Raw genomic sequence first — 26,477 nt, 5'->3', positions numbered from 1 at the left:
ACTGAGGAACCTTAAAGATAATTGTATGTGTGGGGTACAGAGATGAGGTAGTCATTCAAAAGTCATGTTAAACACTATTTTGCACACAGAGTGAATCCATGAAACTTATTATGTGACTTGTTAAGCACATTTTTACTCCTGAACTTATTTAGGCTAGCCATAAGAAAGGGGTTGAATAATTGACATTTTTTATTCATTTGTAAACATTTCAAAAAACATAATTCCACTTTGACATTATGGGGTATTGTGTATACAGTACATCAGTGACCAAAAAAACTCAATGGAATCCATTTTAAATTCAGGCTCCAACATAATAAAATGTGGAACAAGTCAAACGGTGTGAACACTTTCTGAAGGAACTGCATGTGTAAATGGCATAATAGCAAGAAACTGAGCCTCACCAAAATCATTCTCACTTAGAAGGGGCAAAAGTACATTTTTTTATCAGCAAATCTACTTTATAGATTTATTTGGAGTGATAAAGAAAATTATACACTTTTTATTTATTATAAAGTTGCCGTTTATACAACGTCATTTAAAAGGTGAAAGTCTTAATGATCAACCCAGATATGCAACCAGTGAAACAGTCAAATCTCTGTAATTGATGTAACTTTTTATTACACTTTGTTTATCATTACAATTCACTGGGGTTGCACATGATTTACGATGCTATTTGTTTTACAAAGCAATTATGGTGCAATGATTTCTATGAGCAGCGTGCTTAATTCAAAACCAATAAACAATCATTACCTTCTCTTAGAGTCAAGACACATCAATGGCATCCAACCCGAAAATGTACTGTATGGGTCATAAGCAGTTTTAAAAACAATGATTCTGTTATTTTCTAGTATGAAACACAAAAATAAAACCCTGCCCTGTGTCAGCCCATAGCCTTCCCAGGATGCAGAAACATGTTATGCCAAGACCATTACTGAAATAAATATTTCAACAAGATTGATGGAAAAAAACATATATTATTCTGTTCCCTGAACATACTAAAACAAGATAAACGCTCTGACAAACACACACAGACAAGAAACCGCTCTGATCTTCCAGAAAATTCCTGGATCACTTTAGTTAACACAACACAGCATTTTCATACTCCTTTCTCCAAGGTCAAAGAGGAGAGACATCTTGAGAAAAGTGAGATAAAAAGAGAAAACAGGGGCTGGGCTCAGTGACAGTGAGCTCAGTGATAGTGCCAAGTATATATGAGGCCCAATGTTGCTGTGGCAAGTGGGAGACACATGGGTTAAAGTGATGAATGGTGCCTGGGCTACAGGGAGAGCAACACCAAACAGAATCACTTACTGCAGAGTACTGCCTCTCAGCCCAGAGACTACACACCGCTTCTGGGTGGGCTGGCTGGTGGTCAAGAGCTGGATGGTGTGGACAGGGGGCACACAGACACACTGTCAAGCTACTCTCAGGATTCTACTGTCATTTCTTGATTATTGTTTTATTTTTTACATATGACTGGCTGAATTACATGAAACACAATCATATAATTGCCACTAAGTAGGCTATTAAGAAAGTCATTGCATTAGATCATTAGGTTTTAATTGTGCTTGTTAGATAAATTGAGCAAATTGATTGAGCTTAAATTAACTATCCAAAAAGGGCTGTTATTTGTTCTCACTCTGCTGTCTGTGTCTCTCTGCAGGGCGACGGCTCCACGTTCCTCCAGCTGGGCTCCTCCATCGAGCAGCAGATAAACGGCATGTTCAAGGTGATGGAGGAGTACAACTGGGACAGCTTCGTGGTCATCACCAGCCTGTACCCGGGCTACGAGGTCTACGTGGACTATGTCAAGACCTTCACTGACACCAGCTACTTCATGTGGGAACTGCAGGACGTGCTGACCTTCGACATGTCCGCCGACGGCATGAACGACATCCGGGCACGGCGCCTGCTGCAGCAGATCGACGCCCAGGTACTGCTGGTATACTGCTCCCACGAGGAGGCCCAGTACCTGTTCAGAATGGCCGGAGAGGTTGGCCTGCTGGGGCCTGGCTACATCTGGATCCTCCCCAGCCTTGCCGTGGGGAACCCAGACATGCCCCCACCAAACAGCTTCCCTGTGGGCCTCATCAGCATCATCACCGACCGCTGGCGGATGAGCCTGAGGAAAAGGGTGCGGGATGGGGTGGCCATTGTGGTCAAAGGGGTGCAGAGCTTCCACAAACAGAGGGGCTTCATCCCAGAGGGCCACAACGACTGCCACAGCCCTGTTAGGGCATCTTCTAATGATACACTGTTCAGGTGAGTGGAGGTGGAGGGATGGAAGGGGGGCATACTGACATACTGTAGGTTGGAGATTGTTCATTGCAATAAAAGAAGCCAACCAAATTGGAGCGATTAGAGTTACAGTTGAAGTCAGAAGATTACATACAACTTAGCCAAGTACATTTAAACTCAGTTTTTCACAATTCCTGACATTTAATCCTAGTAAAAAAGTGTCTGTCTTAGGTCAGTTAGGATCACCACTTTATTTTAATTAAGAATGTGAAATGTCAGAATAATAGTAGAGAGAATTATTTATTTCAGCTTTTATTTCTTTCATCACATTCCCAGTGGGTCAGACATTTACATACACTCAATTAGTATTTGGTAGCGGTGCCTTTAAATTGTTTAACTTGGTTCAAACGTATCGGGTAGCCTTCCACAAACTTCCCACAATAAGTTGGGTGAATTTTGGCCCATTCCTCCTGACAGAGCTGTTGTAACTGAGTCAGGTTTGTAGGCCTCCTTGCTCACACACACTTTTTCAGTTCTGCCCACTCCAATACCTTGACTTTGTTGTACTTAAGCCATTTTGCCACAACTTTGGAAGTATGCGTGGGGTCATTGTCCATTTGGCTGTCTTCAAATGTTGCTTCTATATATCCACATAATTTTCCGTTCTCATGATGCCATCTATTTTGTGAAATGCACCAGTCCCTCCTGCAGCAAAGCACCCCCACAACATTATGCTGCCACCCCTGTGCTTCACAGTTGGGATGGTGTTCTTCGGCTTGCAAGCCTCCCCCTTTTTCCTCCAAACATAACGATGGTCATTATGGCCAAACAGTCCTATTTTTGTTTCATCAGACAAGAGGATATTTCTCCAAAAAGTACGATCTTTGTCCCCAAGTGCAGTTGCAAACCGTTGTCTGACTTTTTTATGGTGGTTTTGAAGCAGTGGCTTCTTCCTTGCTGAGCGGCCTTTCAGGTTATGTCGGTATAGGACTCGTTTTACTGTGGACACAGATACTTTTGTACCCGTTTCCTCCAGCATCTTCACAAGGTCCTTTGCTGTTATTCTGGGATTCATTTGCACTTTTTGCACCAAAGTACGTTAATCTCTAGGAGACAGAACGCGTCTCCCTCCTGAGCGGTATGACGGCTGCGTGGTCCCATGGTGTTTATACTTGCGTACTATTGTTTGTACAGATGAACGTGGTACCTTCAGGCATTTGGAAATTGCTCCCAAGGATGAACCAGACTTGTGGAGGTCTACAATTTTTTTTCTGAGGTCTTGGCTGATTTCTTTTGATTTTCCCATGAAGTCTTGCAAAGAGGCACTGAATTTGAAATATTGAATGACTCCAACCCAAGTGTATATAAACTTTCGACATCAACTGTAACTGTAGCAGATTGAGAAGGACTGACTTGACAACATCAGTCAACAGTTGCTCAACAGTCATTTAGCTGTGGCTTTTCATCAGCTTAATGTTGTGGTGGGGGGCAACATGGTACTCTCCCTGTCACTCTCTTAACCCCTGCCTGCCAACTCATCCATCCTACCTCTGTCCCATCACCTCACTGTTGGAAGCACTGGCATCACAGAGAGATGATGTGGCCTGTCATACCTGCCCAGCCCAGCCCAAAAGAGCAATCTTGCGCCATCTGTGCCAGGGAACATGGAGCAAATCCTATTTGGTTCCAGAACATTTTTAATCAGCCAAAGGGATGCTCGGCTTCTTTAGGGACAACAGATTTAGCGTCAGCATTTGGCACTAGCCAAGGTCATTGAGACTGGACTGGGAGGATTGGAGAGTTTCCAGGCAGGGTACAGGGTGGTATTCTTTATACATTTTTGTGGACCAGGATCGTAATATGAAATCTGACACAGTTCAGTGGTATTAAAACATCACTTTCTCCTCAGAAGTAATTGTCTCTTTTCTGAAAGTGACTAGCATGAGGGAAAGATAACTTCTATTTTTGTAAATCGAAATCCTGCATGAAAAAGGAGAACCGTCTGGGAAGCTGCATTTCAGCCTTTGATTTGAGTCATGCTGCTGTTTCCAACCCCTACGATTTTCCACTTTAAAGACAAAAACAATCCTGAGTGGAATAGCAATGACCAAAGTTGGTAATATGAGGGTCCTGCAGGCAGAAAAAAGCCTGGTATAGCACTCTCCGTCTGCTCTCCACTCTTTTATTTCCCTCCCTGGCACAATATTGTTCTTTCTCTCAGACCTCCCTATTCAAAGGGAGCAGTGCCTCGCTCGCTCCTCAGCGGTCAATAGACTCAACACCTCATTTAATTAGGTCTCTTTTTAATGAGCTTTTGATTATAAATCACTCCGCCTGTTAATAAGATTATCACAGATTACCAGATTAAACAAGCCTTTCACATGGACTAGACAGAGGGCCCGTTCATTACCCAGCATGCTTTCATCACCTCTGCTGGACTGAGAGAGAGAGGGAGGAGAGGTGAGAGAGCAGCCTCACAGTGCGTGATGACAGGGAGTTCACAACATGTCGATAGCTATGTGCAAAACAATCAGCAGGTAGTGCTTTAGAAATAGGATGAAACCATTGGAAGATTGCATTAATGGACATTAACAAGTATTAGTATAATGTTGTAATGAGTATTTAACTCTTTGATTGATTTCCCTTGTTTTCAGGCACATGTTAAACGTAACATGGGAACACAACGACTTCTCGTTCAACCCTGAAGGGTACCTGATCAACCCGGCTATGGTCATCATCACCTTAGATCGAGAGAGACAGTGGGATAAAGTGAGACATTACACTTCATTATATTCCTCCCAATCAGTAAAACTAGGGTTAGTCTTTGTGTTATCTGACTACAAGTTAATAAGGCTATATAACCTGCTCATTACGAAAAGGAAAAACTCAAAAAAGTGTTATTAACAACACATGAATTACTGCCTCATTCACTGTGTATTTTCATGAACTATCACTGACAGGCATTGACTTGGGCATATTGTGGGCTGTTACAGTTCCTTTGTATCACCTGTTACAAAATACAGACTGTCCACTATATAGGCTAGCATTTTGCTCTAACTGCCTCCTACCAATCACAGTGTCCTAACCGGCCACCCGGTGTCTCTCCATACCACAGGCCTAGTGTGATTACACGTCTGACAATCTCCCTATAAACACCAGCGATTCAAATGAGCCTGCCTTGCATTCCACTACCTCAGAGCCAACGACTCTTAGCGAACAGAACCGTGTCTCACATATTCATCCCACCTTCACAACACACCTTCCCTCTACCTGTAATGCCCAGTAGGGAGTAGTGTGGTTGGTCAGAGAGAGAGAGAGAGTAGTAGTCTATTGACAGCTTGTGCCAATGGAAAGGTTGCAGTTAAAAATACAACAGAAAATGAATGCGCTGTTGCTGCTGCAGTGTAGTGAGTCCACTTTGAGGATGAGAATTCAACAAGCTTACTGCTGGACGTGATCTAAAAGGCTCATCTTTAAACTCTGTTACTGGACGTTTCTGAGCTACTCAAAACATTACCTGAAGTGATACTTCAAAAGAATAACAAGAACTTACACTGAGTGCACAAGACATTAGGAACACTACTCTTTCCATGACATAGACTGACCAGGTGAATCCGGGTGAAAGCTATGATCCCTTATTGATGTCACTTCAATCAGTGTAGATGAAGGGGAGGAGACAGGTTAAAGAATACTTTTTTACCCTTGAGACAATTGAGACATGGATTGTGTATGTGTGCCATTCAGAGGGTGAATGGGCAAGACAAAATATTGCAGTGCCTTTGAACAGGGTATGGTAGTAGGTGCCAGGCGCACTGGTTTGAGTGTGGCAAGAACTGCAACACTGCTGGGTTTTTCACACTCAACAGTTTCCCATGTATATCAGGATGATCCACCACCCAAAGGACATCCAGCTAACTAAGCATCAGAGTCAACAAGGGCCAGAATTCCTATGGAACGCTTCCGACACCTAGTAAAGTCCATGCCCCAACGAATTGAGGCTCAAAGAAGAAGAGAAGGAGAAGTAGAGAAGAGAAGAAGAAGAGGAAGAAGAAGAAGAAGAAGAAGAAGAAAATGAGAAGAAAGAGGGGAGAAGAAGAGGAGAAGAGAAGGAGAAGAGGAGGAGAATAAGAAAAGAAGAGAAGAGGAAGATAAGGAGAAGAGAAGAAGATGAGGAGAAGAGGAGGAGAAGAAGAAGAGGAGAAGAAGAGAAGGAGAAAAAGAGGAGAAGAAGAGAAGAATAAGAAGAGAAGGAGAAGAGAAGGGGAAGAAAAGAAGGAGAAGAAGAGAAGAAGAAGAAGAGAAAGAGAAGAAGAGGAGGAGAAGAGAAGAAGTATAGAAGAAGAAGAAGAGGAGAAGAAGAAAAAGAGAAGGAGAAGAAGAGGAGGAGATGAAGAGAAGATGAAGAAAAAGAGAAGGAGAAGAGTGGGAGATGAAGAGAAGATTAAGAAAAAGAGAAGGAGAAGAAGAAGAGTGGGAGATGAAGAGAAGAATAAGAAGGAGAAGAGGAGGAGAAGAGAAGAAGAAGAAGAAGTGAAGGAGAAGAGAATGAGAAAAAGAGGAGGAGAAGAAGAGAAGGAGAGCAAGAGGAGAAGAAGAGAAGAAGAAGAGGAGAAGGAGAAGAAGAGGAGAAGAAGAGAAGAAGTAGAACAAGAGGAGAAGAAGAGGATAAGGATAAGAAGAAGGAGAAGAAGACAAGCAGAAGAAGTCTGAGGATCCAGGCAGGCTATAGGTATTTGAGATCTTGGCTTCCTCTCTCATCTCCAACATGTTACAAAGGCAAACTGACAAGTCTGTTCTTTGACACAAACAAAGAGGTTTGGCTCTGTAAAGCCATTAAAAAGAGTGAGGGGACACTCTTATGTTCTCTTTTACCATTGTGATCCATTGACAAGGCCCATAAACTAGGGGAAAGGAAGACAAGAGGATTAATCAATAGTCCGGCAGGAGAGACAGGAATAACTAAGCATACCAGTAAAACAGAGGATATTCTAATAGTTGTATTTTGTTGTCCTTTGTGACATCTGACAATAATGACTGCAATAATCAGATAACTTTCAGTATTAGTAGGAGAGATTATTATGATGCAAAGGCATTTGTCAGGGTTGGCCCCCTGATAAAACGTTTAGAACAGCCAATCCAAAGTAAGCAGAATTATGCAGTCTTTGACTGCTGTAAAATAATGTATTTTTTATTACATGTAACCTTTATTTAACTAGGCAATTCAGTTGAGAACAAATTCTTATTTTCAATGTTGGCCTACACCGGCCAAATCTGGACAATGCTGGGCCAATTGTACGCTGCCCTGTGGGACTCCCAAGCACAGCCGGTTGTGATACAGCTTGGATTTGAACCAGGGTGTCTGTAGTGAAGCCTCTAGCACTGACATGCAGTGCCTTAGACCGCTGTGATACAGCCTGGATTCGAACCAGGGTGTCTGTAGTGACCCCTCTAACACTGAGATGCAGTGTCTTAGACCTCTGTGATACAGCCTGGATTTGAACCAGGGTGTCTGTAGTGACTCCTCTAACACTGATATGCAGTGCCTTAGACCGCTGTGATACAGCCTGGATTTGAACCAGGGTGTCTGTAGTGACCCCTCTAACACTGAGATGTAGTGCCTTAGACCGCTGCCCCACTCGGCAGCCGGGATATGTCAAATATTATTATTGTTATTGTAAGGTTGTAACTTTCAATGCTCACTTTATTGCATCTTAGATGCCTCAGAGTTGGCCAAGCATCATTTTAGTGACCCCTGACATGAATTAAAGATGGCAGTGCAATCCATACATTCTAAAAAGGTATTGACCAGTATTCTGCCATTGTAGAGGTAGTTGATTGAACACAAACATGTTGTTAAATGTTGTTAATGTGAACAATGACATGGTTTTACCCTGCAGTCTTTTGTTGCTGATACGTGTGACAATCCACCAATATATTGACAGAAACATAAAAGTTGGTCAATATGCTCTATGTGCAAACACAGTAACAATGAATACAATTATCAACACAGTAACAATGAATACAATTATCAACACAGTTCACGATCCATTTTAATGTTGCTCCGTAATAATTAGGAGGCATAAAAAACAATGAACACAAAAACATTCTGGAGAGAATACTTATTAAACTCTTTGTTTAACCTTAAACAACTCTTAATTATGGAACTTCACTGATTAAAAGCACAATATGTGTGCCATTAAGAACGGTTAAATCATCATCACTATGTAAAAGTTTACAACCTCATTCTCAACACATAAAACCATAGAGAACAATAATAGAAGTGTTACTGCTTTGGGCTCTGTGAAAGCCACAGTTTAATTACTGTGTGTGATCACTTCTCTGCAATGAAGCAGAGAAGTGCTGTTCAGCATACTGAACTACTTCCTCACCAACTGTGTTTGGTAATGGAGGAAAGAACAGATAAAGAGTTTGGTCCTCTGTGACCGGCTGATCCTCACAACTTAAGTACAGATGTTCAGAGTGAGACAAGACTCTAACTTAGTGCAAGGAGACGTCACAGGTGGTGCAACTACACAGTGTGTGCCTCAGGATTGTTGAGGTCTATTTAAAATGGGCAAAGATCTTGTCTTTCTGCATCCTGATATATATTTGATTGACTGTATGTTTTCCTTGTGGAAATGAGAGAATCCATCACTTAGCATTCAACAGTAAAATGTATTTCCTTTTTTTCTATAATAGAATACACAGGAAAATCTATAACAAAAAATGCAGACCTGGAAATAACATTTCCTCGACTTAATCTATCCTGGCATTTCCCACACGGCTGCATGGAAATCTCTGAGGAGTAGTTTGAGATGTGATTGTATTGCAGGTTTGAATACCGATAAGCTAAAGTATGACTCATGCCTGTTATTTTCCCTTCTCTCTCTCCTCTTCCAGGTGGGGAACTATGAGATGGGGATCCTGCAGATGAGATACCCGGTGTGGCCTCGCTACGGCACCTATCTGGAGCCCGTATCAGATAACAGACACTTGACTGTGGCCACACTGGAGGAACGTCCCTTTGTCATAGTGGAGGCTGTCGACCCCATGACTGGGACCTGTGTCAGCAACACCGTGCCCTGCCGCCGCCAGTCCAACAAGACAGAGACGTGAGTGGAACAGTATTCCTCTCTGATATTAATGACGACAAACTTTTTCTGATGAGAAGAATGAAACAGAGCATAAAAGTGTAGCGTATTACTATGGTGATGTACATCCATTATCCTGTTTCACCATTACCTGTTGTCGGGGGCAATTTTAGCATGTATATCTTGGTGGGGCAAACTCCCCAAAACATTTTTAGATGCATGCCAGCAAAGCCACTACACAACACAAAACAACACTAAATAATACATGAATTGCACTATAACGGTGACAAACAGTGCCCACAAACTGTTCAAATCAAATCAAATTTTATTGGTCACATACAGATGGTTAGCAGATGTTAATGTGAGGGTAGCAAAATGCTTATATTTAACAAGTAATCTAACAATTCCCCAACAACTACCTAATACAAATCTAAAGGGGTGAATGAGAATATGTACATGTAAGTATATGGATGAGCGATGGCTGAGCGGCATAGGCAAGTAGCAGTAGATGGAATAAAATACAGTATATACATGTGATATGAGTAATGTAAGATATGTAAACATTATTAGTTGCATTATTTAAAGTGACTAGTGATCCATTTATTAAAGTGTCCAGTGATTGGGTCTCAATACAGTATATACACATGATATGAGTAATGTAAGATATGTAGACATTATTAAAGTGCCATTATTTAGAGTGGCATTGGGGCCTACATGGACCTGTTCAGCACCATTGAGTGAATCCTTAACACTGCTACACCTGGCTTTCAGCGGAGCTTTGTCTGGCAGCGAAACAGTTAATTCAGCCTCGTTTACTGCCTTAAAAAAAAACATAGCTGATATGGCTGACTTGCTTAAAACAAAAATGTGGTTCTACTGACAATTGAGATGTACGAACTATGGCATAAGCGGACAACAAGTGGATAAGAGGCAATCCATAATTTCGATTAAGAGAATAATGAGCGATCTAGGATGGACATAGTCAATATAACTATTTGTTCACCACTTTTGAAATGTACAGTGACAGAATTCAGAATATGGGTCGTTCTTACAGTATTCTCCCTGTATACCAAGTCAGAACCATAGGATAAATAAAGGGGGCATATAAACAGACAATGAAAGCTCTTACAAAATTCAAGTATTATATTTCTCTAAAACACTATAGGCTACATGTGCATCACCAAGTCAGAACAGTAGGCTAAATTATGTGGGGAAAGGGACCAAATTATTATGGTGAGGCACATGGGCTACTAACAGATTTCTTCACAACATAGACTAGTAGTACTTTCTTAGCTACAGTATACATATCTCCCTGGCATATTACATCACTTATGCAGCAGCATACAATACATTTTGGACTCAACTTCTTGTGCTGTGCTCACTTTAACAAGAAGGTGAAGCTGCAATCTTTGTGGGCAAAGTTTGTAATCCAACTTTGTCATCAAAGTCAGGCATTCTCTGGATTTATGGTCCTTTCAAGACAATTGGGAACTCTGAAATAAACAAGGTCGAATCATGAAGTCAATGATCTTCAGGTCAGAGCTCTAGAAAGAGTCCGGAGTTCCGAGTTGGATGACCGTTCAAAACGTATTTTCCCAGTCAGAGCTCATTTTTTTCCCAGTTCCCAGTTGCTTCAGAGTTCCCAGCATGACCAATGTATTCAACCTTTTCTGGCTCATGGCATGTGAGTGTTTATCCTTTTAAGCTTGGAAAACAGACCCTTAAACCCAGACTTGGACCACACACCCACTCCACTGAATAGCAGGCTCGTGATTGCTTTGCAATGCTTGCAGTTATCCACTGATTTCTTCCAAACCCCTCATTGTTGAATTTGTGATTACCAACTTGTTGTGTAATGTTTATGTCCAATGGCCGATGAGCACCAATACATTTTATCTATAATTTTTCTTCATATGACAAGGATTGAAAATAATTTGCCAGTAGACTGTTGACATAATTCACGATGATGACTGCTTGTCTAGCTTGCTAGCTAAGATTTTGAAAGTATGATGTTGACATGATCAAGCTATGGTAGATATAATGTGATTTGACATCATTTTATCTGTGGCCAATGACATTGAGCCTTCTTGGATGGGCCCTTCTAATGTAACTCTATTGTAGCACCCAGTGAGGTTTGAATTTTCGAGCTCTCCCTGTAGATGTTGCGGTAACGTAGTGTCCCCATGAGTGACAGAACACTGAGCCAATCACAGCGCAACTAAAGAACATCAACAACTCTCCGTATTTTCCACTGGCTGCCCCACCACCACATAAAGCACTGAGCTAGGCTGAAACACCTGCATTTTGGAGCTGCCTTACTAAAGAAATAAAAAAAGAGACCATGTTTGTAAGCATCTTTATTAACAATTTGTTTTGATTTTTATTGTTTGCAAACTGATAATTGACACATATTAATCCCAAAATAACATGCAAAACAGGCAACACATTATTTAGCTGAATAGGTGGGGCTCAAATCAGGTGTGGCTCTCCCCCACCTTCCCTGAATGACGGGTTGCCACTACTTGTTAAACGTAAACTGAGCTAAGAACTACCACAGACACCATATTAATGACAGCTCCAACATGTAGAACATGCTGTGGTTGATTCATTTGGACTGTAACTTGGAGAGTGCCATTAGGTGTGAATAGGATGAACAGTCTCTTCCCCTACCGTTAGCCCAGCCATGAGTCCTTATCATACAATGGGGTGAGATCTTCATTAAAGCAGACAGCCAGAGTGAGACATCACAGTAATCACAGTGTGACCCAATAAGGGAAATATATGTGCTGCTTGCTGGGATATCAATTAGATGGGCTGATTAGGCCGCCTCATCAATCCTGGACACCTAGAGACTGATAGTGATGTTCATTAGTGAATGGATATGGGGAAAGGAAACATTATCCATTACTGACAATGGTTGTTAATGAGAAGAGGGGATGAGCTCAATTCAGTGAAAATCTGCTTGGGAAGCAGACCAGATCTTTTTTTAGCTTGCACTGACCAAAACACCCCATTATTATAATCTGCATAGTTGTAGTGTGTTTTGTCTTGACTTAGAGTGCAGTTTGCCATGTTGAACAAGGATTTTTTTTTCTTGAGTTCATATGGGAGAAATTGGCTAAACCAAGTAAGCAACTAAATGATGCAGTTAGTGGGTTGAGATAGAGGCCCAAAAAGACCAGCCCTGGGGGCTGATGCTAATAATGGACCCCAGGGCTGTGGTGTTTTTTTTATCCTGGCCGCCAGTCATATTTCCTGGCCGGCAGAACAGGGAGCTAGAGGACCTGGCATTCTCATTTATTAAGGGCCATCAGCGACCTCTCTCAGAAACCGCTTTCATGCCCCAAGACTCCCGCCGAGGCCCGTATCGCCCATAACTCACACCTACACGACTCGTCCGAGCTGGGTGCCAGCACCACGAGCCATCCGTCAGGCGGGAGTATTTCTGGGCCCTCTGTTCCAATCCCTCAAGCCCTCAGCAGACGAGAGAAACGAGGAAGCCTGCACCTGGACCATCTGTGCGGCTTCGCATGGAGACACGCTTATTCCTCCTTGAAGAGACAAAACAAACAGTCACTCTGTTCACTCTGCTCCAATGTGGTCAGACTGATAAAACTTATGTGTCAGGTTGTCCAGAGAGACAAGTCCTATTCTTCTGTAAAGCTCTTTGTAATGTTTTTCACTTCACTAGCTTGTTACAGACCCTTACAGTGACCACACGTCAGCGCATTAGCCTCTTGCCATTGCTGGTGATCCCTAGGTGAACAGTAGTGTTGACGTTAGACGATGATGTCATCATATAACAATTTTGCCTAATGAGAGCGAGATGATAATAGGTTGATTTGATTAAAACTGAGACTGGGTTCAGCAGTGGGTGAGCCCCCCCGAGCCACACATTGGCAGGAACAATGGACAGCACCGTGGTCCAATTAAGTTTGTTTCAAAGGTGAATGTTTCAAGGGATTGCTGCTGGATATAGGGACCCAAAACAACTGTGCCTTTGGATTTCCTTCAGACAACAAGCAGATACCCATTTACACAAATAATTGTTTTTGTGGTGACAACAACACACACACATTTGTAGCAAACACACAAACACGTGAACACACATGTGCACACACACACCACAAGCACACAAACACACACCACACACCACAAACAGACACACAAACACACACATATTCTCTTATATTCCCAAACCTGTTTGGATGCAATCAGAAGACCACTTAACCTCCCAGCAGTGATCCCTGGCAGCTGGTGAGACAGGGGATGTTGGGACCTGTCTGTTTACTCTGCGATGTCTCACACCACCCGCTCGTTTCCTCCAAACACTTCAGTTGTTTCCTTTTGTTGCGGCTGCAGCTCTGCGCCTCCATCGGCTGTCTGCGCGTCTCATTGCCCCTCGCCCTCCTCCTCTTCCCTGTGTCTGAGGGCTGAGGGCACACTCCATTAGTCTGAAGGTCTGAGGGAGGTTAAGGGTGATGTGTCATTAGTGCTCTCTGCATCTCATCATGGTTCACTTGGTCCCCCACACCGCCCCTCCCTAGGTGCCACTGTCGGTGAGCTATGGAATGAGCCCCTCCCCTCTCTGACTGTCTGTTTTCTCCTTCGCTCTATATTAGAGGTTTCTAACATCCTCGAACTGCTGCAACATCAATGTGGTCCCTTGAAAAAAGTCAAATATGTCAACGTTGTGCGCCTCCAAGAGACATTGTGTGCCCCTAAGAGACGCTAGGGACCCCCAAGAGTCAATGTTTAATTTGAACCCTGTTCAAGTCTCCAACACACTGTTAATGACGTCACTATGTTTTCCACCCACATATTCCAACGACGCTCCCATAATCCAGTTAGTGTGAAACTGGAGGACATTTTCCTGATCACGTTCCTGGTAATCCTGTTGATAATTTAGAGGAATGGATTATACGAGCGTCAACTTCCTCCACTTGATATGCACAGCTAGTGCTGTCCATTTAGTTCCCCTGGATTCCCCCTCTCTCTCTCTCTCTCTCTCTCTCTCTCTGTCTGTCTCTGTCTCTGTCTGTCTGTCTCTCTCTCTCTCTCTCTCTCTCTCTCTCTCTCTCTCTCTCTCTCTCTCTCTCTCTGTAGATCAGTTCAGTGGTTGTGTATACAGGTAAAGCTCACTTTGTCAGGGTCATTCCAGCTGCTCCACATGTAGTGGGCCCCATGCTGGTGTACACTTCGTTACCATGGCTTAGCATAAGGATGTGTGTATTGCATTGAGGTTTAGGTCAAATCATTTCGCCCAGGGTAGGGAACGGGGGGGGGGGGGGGGTCGAAATAAAGAGACAGAGCAATGCCTGAAGAGGAAGTATTGCTTTAAGCCCCAAAGACATTGGTAATGGGGCAAGATCTACAGGATTGAGTATGTAGGCTGGTTATCTGCCGTGGACGAGTCCGCCATTAGCCAGGCAGCAAATAATCCAGCATTGTGTTTCACTCCTGCCTTTGTTTGTTTGTGATTAATTTGTGTCAGATTTGTTTTGGTCAGCCCCAGCTGTCCGTCCATCTGTCGCAGCCATGACATAGTGCGCAGGCCTGTGGAGCCGCCCAGTCCCTCCAGTTCTCCCTGCAACCCCACTCCTGACGTCAGCTCCTGGGCACACATCAAGGAGGTCTTTTTATACCATTCTGTTTCTCTCTGTCACTCTCCCTCCTCCACCTTCTTCTGGTATGTTTCTTCCTGCTACATCTCCTTTAGGAAATCATGCTAATGAGATGTTTGCCATATAAGATGAAGCCTCTTGCTCTAATAGATGTCTTTACAACAATGTTATTACTGTTTGTAACCTGATGGGTGGAATTGGTGCATCGACTCTCTTGATTGAAAATAGCCACATTAGCTGAGTTCCTAATTCATCCCCATGTATTATCGAAACATTACGACATGCCATTGGTCACTCATCTCTTCCATTCACATCCAATCCATGTACAGGAGCAGTAGTCGTCATTCAATAAGAACATGAATCAGGTGAAGACTTGTGAATATCCCCAAAAACTCTCAGCCAATAACATTTATAACCCTGGATGAGCGACAAATGGCCACCTTTATATTAATCAACTCACACCTGTCTGTCTCAATCAATAACAAGCTGCAATGGTAACAAACAAACCAACATTCATATACAGAAAACCGATAGCTGTGAGCAGATTAATTACATTTCACAACAATATTTTTGTTGTCTGCATTCTTGATTTAAGCATAGCTGTTCCTTTCAGATCTAGGAAATAATTGGACTGCCTTTGTATTGGCCTTAACACTAGAAACCCTGGCCTGGAGGGAACCCCTTCAAGCCAAACCTAGTCATTTTGACTCCAACATTCTAACAGTACACTATATAACAAATTGTAGACCTTACAATGAAATGCTGACTTACAAGCCCTTAACCAACAATGCAGTTTTAAGAAAAATAAGTGTTAAAAACCTCTTTGGGATCGGTGTCCCGTCCACGGGACGGTTGAGCTAACGTTGGCTAATGTGATTAGCATGAGGTTGTAAGTAACAACAACATTTCCCAGACAGAAAGCTTAAATTCCTGTTAATCTAACTGCTCTGTCCAATTTACAGTAGCATTTACAGTGAAAGAATACCATGCTATTGTTTGAGAAAAGTGCACAATTTTGAACATGAAAACTTATTAATAAACAAATTAAGCACATTTGGGCAGTCTTGATACAAATTTTTTAACAGAAATGCCATGGTTCATTGGATCAGTCTAAAACTGTGCACATACACTGTTGCCATCTAGTGACCAAAATCTAAATTGCACCTGGGCTGGAATATTACATTATGGCCTTTCTCTTGCATTTCAAAGATGATGTTTTTTTTTTACAAAATAACGGTTGTTTTTTTCTTTTACCAGATCTATTGTGTTATATTCTCCTACATTCCTTTCACATTTCCACAAACTTCAAAGTGTTTCCTTTGAAATGGTACCAAGAATATGCATATCCTTGCTTCAGGGCAAGGTCAGGCAGTTAGATTTGGGTACGTCATTTTCGGCTAAAAAATTTAAAAAGGGGTGGATCCTTAAGAGAGTTGAAGTAAAAAATAGATAAGTAATAATTAAAGAGCAACAGTAAAATAACAGTAGCGAGGCTATATTTTTTATTTTACCTTTATTTAACCAGGCAAGTCAGTTAAGAACAAATTCTTATTTTCAATGACGGCCTGGGAACAGTGGGTTAACTGCCTGTTCAGGGGCAGAACGACAGATTTGTACCTTGTCAGCTCGGGGGTTTGAACTCACAACCTTCCGGTTACTAGTCCAACGCTCTAACCACTAGGCTACCCTGCCGCCCCGGGGGTACCAGTACAGGGGGTACCAGTACAGAATCAATGTGCTGGGGCACAGGTTAGTTAAGGTAATTGAGGTAATGTGGTAGATGTAGGTAGAGTTAAAGTGACTATGCATACAGTGCCTTGCGAAAGTATTCGGCCCCCTTGAACTTTGCGACCTTTTGCCACATTTCAGGCTTCAAACATAAAGATATAAAACTGTATTTTTTTGTGAAGAATCAACAACAAGTGGGACACAATCATGAAGTGGAACGACATTTATTGGATATTTCAAACTTTTTTAACAAGTCAAAAACTGAAAAATTGGGCGTGCAAAATTATTCAGCCCCCTTCAGCCCCCTTAAGTTAATACTTTGTAGCGCCACCTTTTGCTGCGATTACAGCAGTAAGTCGCTTGGGGTATGTCTCTATCAGTTTTGCACATCGAGAGACTGACATTTTTTCTGCTGTTCTGCTGTTCACAAATGCTCTCCATCCAACCTCACTGCGCTCGAGCTGTTTTGCAAGAAGGAATGGGAAAAAATGTCAGTCTCTCGATGTGCAAAACTGATAGAGACATACCCCAAGCGACTTACAGCTGTAATCGCAGCAAAAGGTGGCGCTACAAAGTATTAACTTAACCTTTCTGATCTCCCCATCCCGGATCCGGGTTCGTGATTACAGACTCAAGCTCATTACCATAACGCAACGTTAACTATTCATGAAAATCGCAAATGAAATGAAATAAATATGCTAGCTCTCAAGCTTAGCCTTTTGTTAACAACACTGTCATCTCAGATTTTCAAAATATGCTTCTCAACCATTGCAAAACAAGCATTTGTGTAACAGTATTGATGGCTAACGTAGCATTTAGCATTAGCATTCAGCTGGCAACATTTACACAAAAAAACAGAAAAGCATTCAAAAAAATAATTTACCTTTGAAGAACTTCAGATGTTTTCAATGAGGAGACTCTCAGATAGCAAATGTTCAGTTTTTCCTGAAAGACTATTTGTTTAGGACAAATCGCTCCGTTTTCTGCGTCACGTTTAGCTATGAAAAAACCCCTGTATCCAGGATTGTGTAAATCTATCAGCAAGCTCATTAGCATAACACAACGTTAACTATTTATGAAAATCGCAAATGAAATGAAATAAATATGCCATCTCTCAAGCTTAGCCTTTTGTAAACAACACTGTCATCTCAGATTTTCAAAATATGCTTCTCAACCATAGGAAAACAATCATTTGTGTAAAAGTAGCTAGCTAGTGTTAGCATTTCGCGTTAGCATTTAGCGTTAGCATTAGCGTTAGCATCCAGCACGCAACATTAACAAAAACATAAAAGCCTTCAAATAAAATCATTTACCTTTGAAAAACTTCTGATGTTTTCAATGAGGATACTCTCAGTTAGATAGCAGATGCTCAGTTTTTCCAAAAAGATTCCTTGTGTATTAGAAATAGCTCCGTTTTATACATCACATTTGGCTACCAAAAAAAATCCATAAATTCAGTCCTCAAAACGCAAACTTTTTTCCAAATTAACTCCATAATATCGACTGAAAACATGGCAAACGTTGTTTAGAATCAATCCTCAAGGTGTTTTTCACATATCTCTTCATTGATACATCGTTCTTGGACACATGCTTTCTCTCCTGAATCCCAGGAGAAAATGACCGCACCTGAAGATTACGCACAAATTTAGACAAAGGACACCGGGCGGACCTCTGGAAAATGTAGTCTCTTATGGCCAATCTTCCAATGATATGCCTACAAATACGTCACAATGCTGCTAAGACCTTGGGCGAACGACAGAAAGTGTAGGCTCATTCCTTGCGCAATCACAGCCATATAAGGAGAGAATGGAAAACAGAGCTTCAGAAATTCTGCTAATTCCTGGGTGATGCATCATCTTCGTTTCGCCTGTAGAATGAGTTCTGGGGCACTTACAGACAAAATCTTTGCAGATTCTGAAACTTCAGAGTGTTTTCTTTCCAAAACTGTCAAGAATATGCATAGTCGAGCATCTTTTCGTGACAAAATATCGCGCTTAAAACGGGAACGTTTTTTATCCAAAAATGAAATAGCGCCCCTAGAGCTCTAAGAGGTTTTAAGGGGGCTGAATAATTTTGCACACCCAATTTTTCAGTTTTTGATTTGTTAAAAAAGTTTGAAATATCCAATAAATGTCGTTCCACTTCATTATTGTGTCCCACTTGTTGTTGATTCTTCACAAAAAAATACAGTTTTATATCTTTATGTTTGAAGCCTGAAATGTGGCAAAAGGTCGCAAAGTTCAAGGGGGCCGAATACTTTCGCAAGGCACTGTAATTAACAGAGAGTAGCAGCAGCATAAAATACAAATAGTCTGTGGAGCCATTTGATTAGCTGTTCAGGAGTCTTATGGCTTGGGGGTAGGACCTAGACTTTGTGCTCCGGTACCACTTGCCGTGCAGTAGCAGAGAGAACAATCTATGACTAGGGTGTGGTGCCTTGCGGGTGTAGTGCCTTGCGGTAGTGCCTTGCCTCTGTAGTGCCTTGCGGTCAGCGGCTGAGCAGTTGCTGTACCAGGCAGTGCAGCTGTAGAACTTTTCGAGCTTATTGAACTTTTTCTGAGGACCCATGCCAAATCTGTTCAGTCTCCTGAGGGGGAATTTGTTGTGCCCTCTTCACAACTGTCTTGGTGTGTTTGGACCATAATAGTTTGTTGGTGATGTGGACATCAAGGAACATGAAGATCTCAACCTGCTCCACTACAGATGAGAATGGGGGGCGTGCTTGGTCCTCCTTTTCCTGTAGTCCACAATCATCTCCTTTGTCTTGATCATATTGAGGGAGATATGATCATACATTTCATATATGCTATCGGGAAAAAAATATTTGGATGAAGGCCTTGGATAATGAAAAAAGTATTATTTCAAAGAAAAAAGTATATCATTTTCATTAGTTTATGTTACTGTATGTCATGCCCTGACCTGAGATATCTCTGTTTTCTTTATATTTTGGTTAGGTCAGGGTGTGACTAGGGTGGATACGCTAGTTTTTGTATTGTCTAGGGTTTTTGTATTGTCTAGGGTTTTTGTATGTCTAGGATTTTGTAGGTCTAGGTGTTTGTATGTTTATGGTGGCCTGATATGGTTCCCAATCAGAGGCAGCTGTTTATCGTTGTCTCTGATTGGGGATCATATTTAGGTATCCATTTCCCCTTTGGTGTTTGTGGGTTCTTATTCTATGTTTAGTTGCCTGTCTGCACTATCAGTATTAGCTTCACGTTTAGTTCGTTTTGTTGTTTTGTTAGTTTGTTCAGTGTTCATTCTTTTAATAAAAGAAGAATGTACGCATACCACGCTGCACCTTGGTCCGATCCTTAAAAAGTACATGACACTGTAGGATATCTGTTGCCTCATGCTCAAGTGTGGAGCTCCTGGAACAGTGGTTATTCTTGGAAAAAGTGATATTTTGAAATAGAGCTCATGTCTCCAAACGCTTAACTTTTTACCTGCATGTAACTCTTAAGGTCAAGTACGGAGTGGGGGATAACTTCAAAAATGATAAGATATTTCAATTTTAAATTCATATTGAGTCAAAATGACTCACTTCCAAGCAAACGGGGAACATTTCCAGAACATTAGCGAGGATTTCCTTTAAGTTCCAGTTATGTTTGATAACATTCAAAAAATAATTGAATTAATGTTTTTTTTATATTTATACAATTTTATGTTTTAAATTAAATATCCTTGTAATGTTCTCCTAACATTCACAAAAATGTTGTGAACAACCACCACAGGACATTCCCCAAAAGTTCTCATTACATTTCCAGGTAATGTAATAACACAATGTACCAGTAATGTTTTCCCAGCAAACCAAAATTGGTTCGTTGAAATTACCCAGAATATTTGCTAGGTTACGGTTATCAAATCAAATCAAATCAAATTGTATTTGTCACATACACATGGTTAGCAGATGTTAATGCGAGTGTAGCGAAATGCTTGTGCTTCTAGTTCCGACAATGCAGTAATAACCAACAAGTAATCTAACTAACAATTCCAAAACTACTGTCTTGTACACAGTGTAAGGGGATAAAGAATATGTACATAAGGATATATGAATGAGTGATGGTACAGAGCAGCATAGGCAAGATACAGTAGATGGTATCGAGTACAGTATATACATATGAGATGAGTATGTAAACAAAGTAGTAGTTTTGGGGCGGCAGGGTAGCCTAGTGGTTAGAGCGTTGGACTAGTAACCGGAAGGTTGTGAGTTCAAACCCCCGAGCTGACAAGGTACAAATCTGTCGTTCTGCCCCTGAACAGGCAGTTAACCCACTGTTCCCAGGCCGTCATTGAAAATAAGAATTTGTTCTTAACTGACTTGCCTGGTTAAATAAAGGTAAAAAAAAAGTGGCATAGTTAAAGTGGCTAGTGATACATGTATTACATAAGGATACAGTCGATGACATAGAGTACAGTATATACGTATGCATATGAGATGAATAATGTAGGGTAAGTAACATTATATAAGGTAGCATTGTTTAAAGTGGCTAGTGATATATTTACATCATTTCCCATCAATTACCATTATTAAAGTGGCTGGAGTTGAGTCAGTGTCAGTGTGTTGGCAGCAGCCACTCAATGTTAGTGGTGGCTGTTTAACAGTCTGATGGCCTTGAGATAGAAGCTGTTTTTCAGTCTCTCGGTCCCAGCTTTGATGCACCTGTACTGACCTCGCCTTCTGGATGATAGCGGGGTGAACAGGCAGTGGCTCGGGTGGTTGATGTCCTTGATGATCTTTATAGCCTTTCTGTAACATCGGGTGGTGTAGGTGTCCTGGAGGGCAGGTAGTTTGCCCCCAGTGATGCGTTGTGCAGACCTCACTACCCTCTGGAGAGCCTTACGGTTGAGGGCGGAGCAGTTGCCGTACCAGGCGGTGATACAGCCCGCCAGGATGCTATCGATTGTGCATCTGTAGAAGTTTGTGAGTGCTTTTGGTGACAAGCCGAATTTCTTCTGCCTCCTGAGGTTGAAGAGGCGCTGCTGCGCCTTCTTCACAATGCTGTCTGTGTGAGTGGACCAATTCAGTTTGTCTGTGATATGTATGTCAAGGAACTTAAAACTTGCTACCCTCTCCACTACTGTTCCATCGATGTGGATAGGGGGATGTTCCCTCTGCTGTTTCCTGAAGTCCACAATCATCTCCTTAGTTTTGTTGACGTTGAGTGTGAGGTTATTTTCCTGACACCACACTCCGAGGGCCCTCACCTCCTCCCTGTAGGCCGTCTCGTTGTTGTTGGTAATCAAGCCTACCACTGTTGTGTCGTCCGCAAACTTGATGATTGAGTTGGAGGCGTGCGTGGCCACGCAGTCGTGGGTGAACAGGGAGTACAGGAGAGGGCTCAGAACGCACCCTTGTGGGGCCCCAGTGTTGAGGATCAGCGGGGAGGAGATGTTGTTGCCTACCCTCACCACCTGGGGGCGGCCCATCAGGAAGTCCAGTACCCAGTTGTACAGGGCGGGGTCGAGACCCAGGGTCTCGAGCTTGATGACGAGCTTGGAGGGTACTATGGTGTTGAATGCCGAGCTGTAGTCAATGAACAGCATTCTCACATACTTATTCCTCTTGTCCAGATGGGTTAGGGCAGTGTGCAGTGTGGTTGAGATTGCATCGTCTGTGGACCTATTTGGGCGGTAAGCAAATTGGAGTGGGTCTAGGGTGTCAGGTAGGGTGGAGGTGATATGGTCCTTGACTAGTCTCTCAAAGCACTTCATGATGACGGAAGTGAGTGCTACGGGGCGGTAGTCGTTTAGCTCAGTTACCTTAGCTTTCTTGGGAACAGGAACAATGGTGGCCCTCTTGAAGCATGTGGGAACAGCAGACTGGTATAGGGATTGATTGAATATGTCCGTAAACACATCGGCCAGCTGGTCTGCGCATGCTCTGAGGACGCGGCTGGGGATGCCGTCTGGGCCTGCAGCCTTGCGAGGGTTAACACGTTTAAATGTCTTACTCACCTCGGCTGCAGTGAAGGAGAGACCGCATGTTTTCGTTGCAGGCCGTGTCAGTGGCACTGTATTGTCCTCAAAGCGGGCAAAAAAGTTATTTAGTCTGCCTGGGAGCAAGACATCCTGGTCCGTGACTGGGCTGGATTTCTTCCTGTAGTCCGTGATTGACTGTAGACCCTGCCACACGCCTCTTGCGTCTGAGCCGTTGAATTGAGATTCTACTTTGTCTCTGTACTGACGCTTAGCTTGTTTGATAGCCTTGCGGAGGGAATAGCTGCACTGTTTGTATTCGGTCATGTTACCAGACACCTTGCCCTGATTAAAAGCAGTGGTTCGCGCTTTCAGTTTCACGCGAATCCTGCCATCAATCCACGGTTTCTGGTTAGGGAATGTTTTAATTGTTGCTATGGGAACGACATCTTCAACGCACATTCTAATGAACTCGCACACCGAATCAGCGTATTCGTCAATATTGTTATCTGACGCAATATGAAACATGTCCCAGTCCACGTGATGGAAGCAGTCTTGGAGTGTGGAGTCAGCTTGGTCGGACCAGCGTTGGACAGACCTCAGCGTGGGAGCCTCTTGTTTTAGTTTCTGTCTGTAGGCAGGGATCAACAAAATGGAGTCGTGGTCAGCTTTTCCGAAAGGGGGGCGGGGCAGGGCCTTATATGCATCGCGGAAGTTAGAGTAACAATGATCCAAGGTCTTTCCACCCCTGGTTGCGCAATCGATATGCTGATAAAAGTTAGGGAGTCTTGTTTTCAGATTAGCCTTGTTAAAATCCCCGGCTACAATGAATGCAGCCTCCGGATAAATGGTTTCCAGTTTGCAAAGAGTTAAATAAAGTTCGTTCAGAGCCATCGATGTGTCTGCTTGGGGGGGGGATATATATGGCTGTGATTATAATCGAAGAGAATTCTCTTGGTAGATAATGCGGTCTACATTTGATTGTGAGGAATTCTAAATCAGGTGAACAGAAGGATTTGAGTTCCTGTATGTTTCTTTCATCACACCATGTCACGTTAGCCATAAGGCATACGCCCCCGCCCCTCTTCTTACCAGAAAGTTGTTTGTTTCTGTCTGCGCGATGCGTGGAGAAACCCGTTGGCTGCACCGCCTCGGATAGCGTCTCTCCAGTGAGCCACGTTTCCGTGAAGCAAAGAACGTTACAGTCTCTGATGTCCCTCTGGAATGATACCCTTGCTCGGATTTCATCAACCTTGTTGTCAAGAGACTGGACATTGGCAAGAAGAATGCTAGGGAGTGGTGCACGGTGTGCCCGTCTCCGGAGTCTGACCAGAAGACCGCCTCGCATGGGATCCACTCCGTTGTCCTGTTTGTAAGGCAGAACACAGGATCCGTGTCGCGAAAAACATATTCTTGGTCGTACTGATGGTGAGTTGACGCTGATCTTATATTCAGTAGTTCTTCTCGACTGTATGTAATGAAACCTAAGATGACCTGGGGTACTAATGTAAGAAATAACACGTAAAAAAACAAAAACTGCATAGTTTCCTAGGAACGCGAAGCGAGGCGGCCATCTCTGTCGGCGCCGGAAGTTAAGCTAATCAGGTAAATGAAAGTCGGGGCACCACGAAGGAATGTTTATAAAACTCTTAAAGACCTACTAATCCTTTAGATCAGTAGCAGTCAATATTTAATCGTCACCTTATCTAGTCTCATCTGAAAGTTGTAAATTCTTGGTTATCTTTACGAACCCTGGCTAACAAGTTGAATCAGCAATACAACATTTGGTTTAATTATTTATTTACGAAATACCTAAATAATCACACAGAATTACATCTACACAGAATGGATCATTACAAATGATGTCATAAAGGAAAACGTCCCTAGCGGACGGAACAGATATGACGGCTGGTTACACAAAGAAAGGGGGTTGGGTTTTGAAGACTGAGGAACAAAAAGACTGTGTCTCTATCGGGCCGTAGGCAGCTATGCTATCGTAAATACAGAATCTTATGCATTCTAAATAACCTCCAATTTGGAAAAGGAAAATGCCACAAATATTTACTCTGAGCTGCGCTTCGATCGGTTGGTCGTAGATGGAAGGCCGGGTTGTCCTTTGAAGAATGTCTGGTGGTAGAACGGTTTCTTGGTAGTACCGTTGTCGTGTGGTAGAACAGATACTCTGTCCGTCCTCTCCTAGCCCACATTGCACTAACGCAACGGCTAGTAGGTATCACTTCTTTAGTAAATAAGAGTTCAAAGTTCATACCAAGTTGCCATACTTTAAACTCATGCTATATTCTGGCTGGTATAGTCGAAATTCATCCTTCCGGCGTGTAGGTTGTCACCTTTACATTGAAATTCGATGCTAATTTCGTTAGGTTCTTGCTGAGGTTGGCTTAGTTCTGTAGGTGGTCTTTGTCCTTTCAAAGTGGGGACCGCAAGTCCTCACGTCCTTGGAACAGGAAATTACATTTTCGTAACAGGGCTTATATAGTGGTGAAAGAAGGGCGTGTTTCATAGTTTACAATTTCATGTCTGTTCACTTGGGCGGGGCCTCTGAGTGAGCAGAGTGGTGTGACAAACCGTTCTCTCATTAAGAAGCTAAAATTACATTTAATCTTTTCACAAATAGTTTCATATTTAAACATTTAAATTGCACAACAATTCCATGTGAATCTGATAACTAGAATGTGTCAACTTTCCAAGATACAGTTTATGTCGTCCTATCATCAGTAAGTATGTCTCAGACGCCAGCTGAACTGACATATTTTCAACTGGTTGGATTACCGAAATATGGTTCTGTTTCCCACCTTTTGATGTCCCCAGAATCTCTGTGTTAAAAAAGGGCTTTTCCAGAGTCAACTCTATAGAGTAGAGAGAGAGAAATGGGGGCCAACGTCATGACAGTATAAAAGATTCACCTGATGTTGCTTGAATATTCCCAGAAAACATTTTGGCTGTTCTTTAAAGGTTCCAATGTATGTTCCATTAGGTTGGTGGTAACATTGTGGGGATATGACAAGAGATAGGTTCCCAAAACACTAAAACTGCCCAGTTGTGCCACATTCAGATAATGTTTGTATCCGGGTGCACAAAACATTCCTTTGATGTTGCAACAATGTCGACAGAATAGCCTTTCTGAGCTCTTTAAAGGTTCCCATAACATTGAATTCAGTTGTTGGAACAGTGTGGGATACATTACAAGAAACAGGTTCCCAAAACACAAAATATGCTCAGTTGTGATGACATTCATACAATGTTTAAGTTAGGTTTCACAGGAAATTCACTTAATGTTGCAAGAAAATGTTTGTGATATATTCATGAAGGTTTCACGGAACATTTCCACAATGTTGCATAATGGTCCACGATTTTCAAATAAGTAAGTTATGTTCACGCAAAATATATACTGTACCAGTCAAAAGTTGACACACCAACTCATTCAAGGGTTTATCTTTATTTCTACATTGTAGAATAATATTGAACACATCAAAACTATGAAATAGCACATATGGAATCATGTAGTAACCAAAAGAGTGTTAAACAAATCCAAATATATTTTATAGTTGAGATTCTTCAAAGTAGCCACCCTTTGCCTTGAAGACAGCTTTGCACACTCTTGGCATTCTCCCATCCAGCTTCATGAGGTAGTCACCTGGAAAGGTGTGCCTTGTTAAAAGTTAATTTGTGGAATTTATTTCCTTCTTAATGTATTTGAGCCAATCAGTTGTGTTGTGACAAAGTAGGGGTGGTATTCAAAAGATAGCCCTATTTGGTAAAATACCAAGTCCATATTATGGCAAGAACAGCTCAAAGAAGCAAAGAGAAACGACCATCCATCATTACTTTAAGACATGAAGGTCAGTCAATCCGGAACATT

General features: G+C 42.3%; 1 protein-coding gene across 2 annotated transcripts in view; it reads left to right on the top strand.

Moving 5' to 3' along the window:
• Window positions 1-26,477, top strand: part of LOC110538550 (glutamate receptor ionotropic, NMDA 2C) — an 80,326-nt gene that overhangs the window by 38,864 nt on the left and 14,985 nt on the right. For both annotated transcript variants that reach the window (XM_090193722.1, XM_090193721.1), the window contains exons 3-5: window positions 1,664-2,262; window positions 4,893-5,007; window positions 9,139-9,350. In XM_090193722.1, the coding sequence (XP_090049848.1) occupies window positions 1,664-2,262; window positions 4,893-5,007; window positions 9,139-9,350 (926 nt within the window). The remainder of the gene's footprint in view (window positions 1-1,663; window positions 2,263-4,892; window positions 5,008-9,138; window positions 9,351-26,477) is intronic.

This window comes from Oncorhynchus mykiss, chromosome 12, assembly GCF_057628025.1.
Source record: "Oncorhynchus mykiss isolate SJ-2025 chromosome 12, ASM5762802v1, whole genome shotgun sequence".
In the NCBI taxonomy this organism is placed as follows: Eukaryota; Metazoa; Chordata; class Actinopteri; order Salmoniformes; family Salmonidae; genus Oncorhynchus; species Oncorhynchus mykiss.
This window is presented reverse-complemented; position numbering and strand designations above follow the sequence as displayed.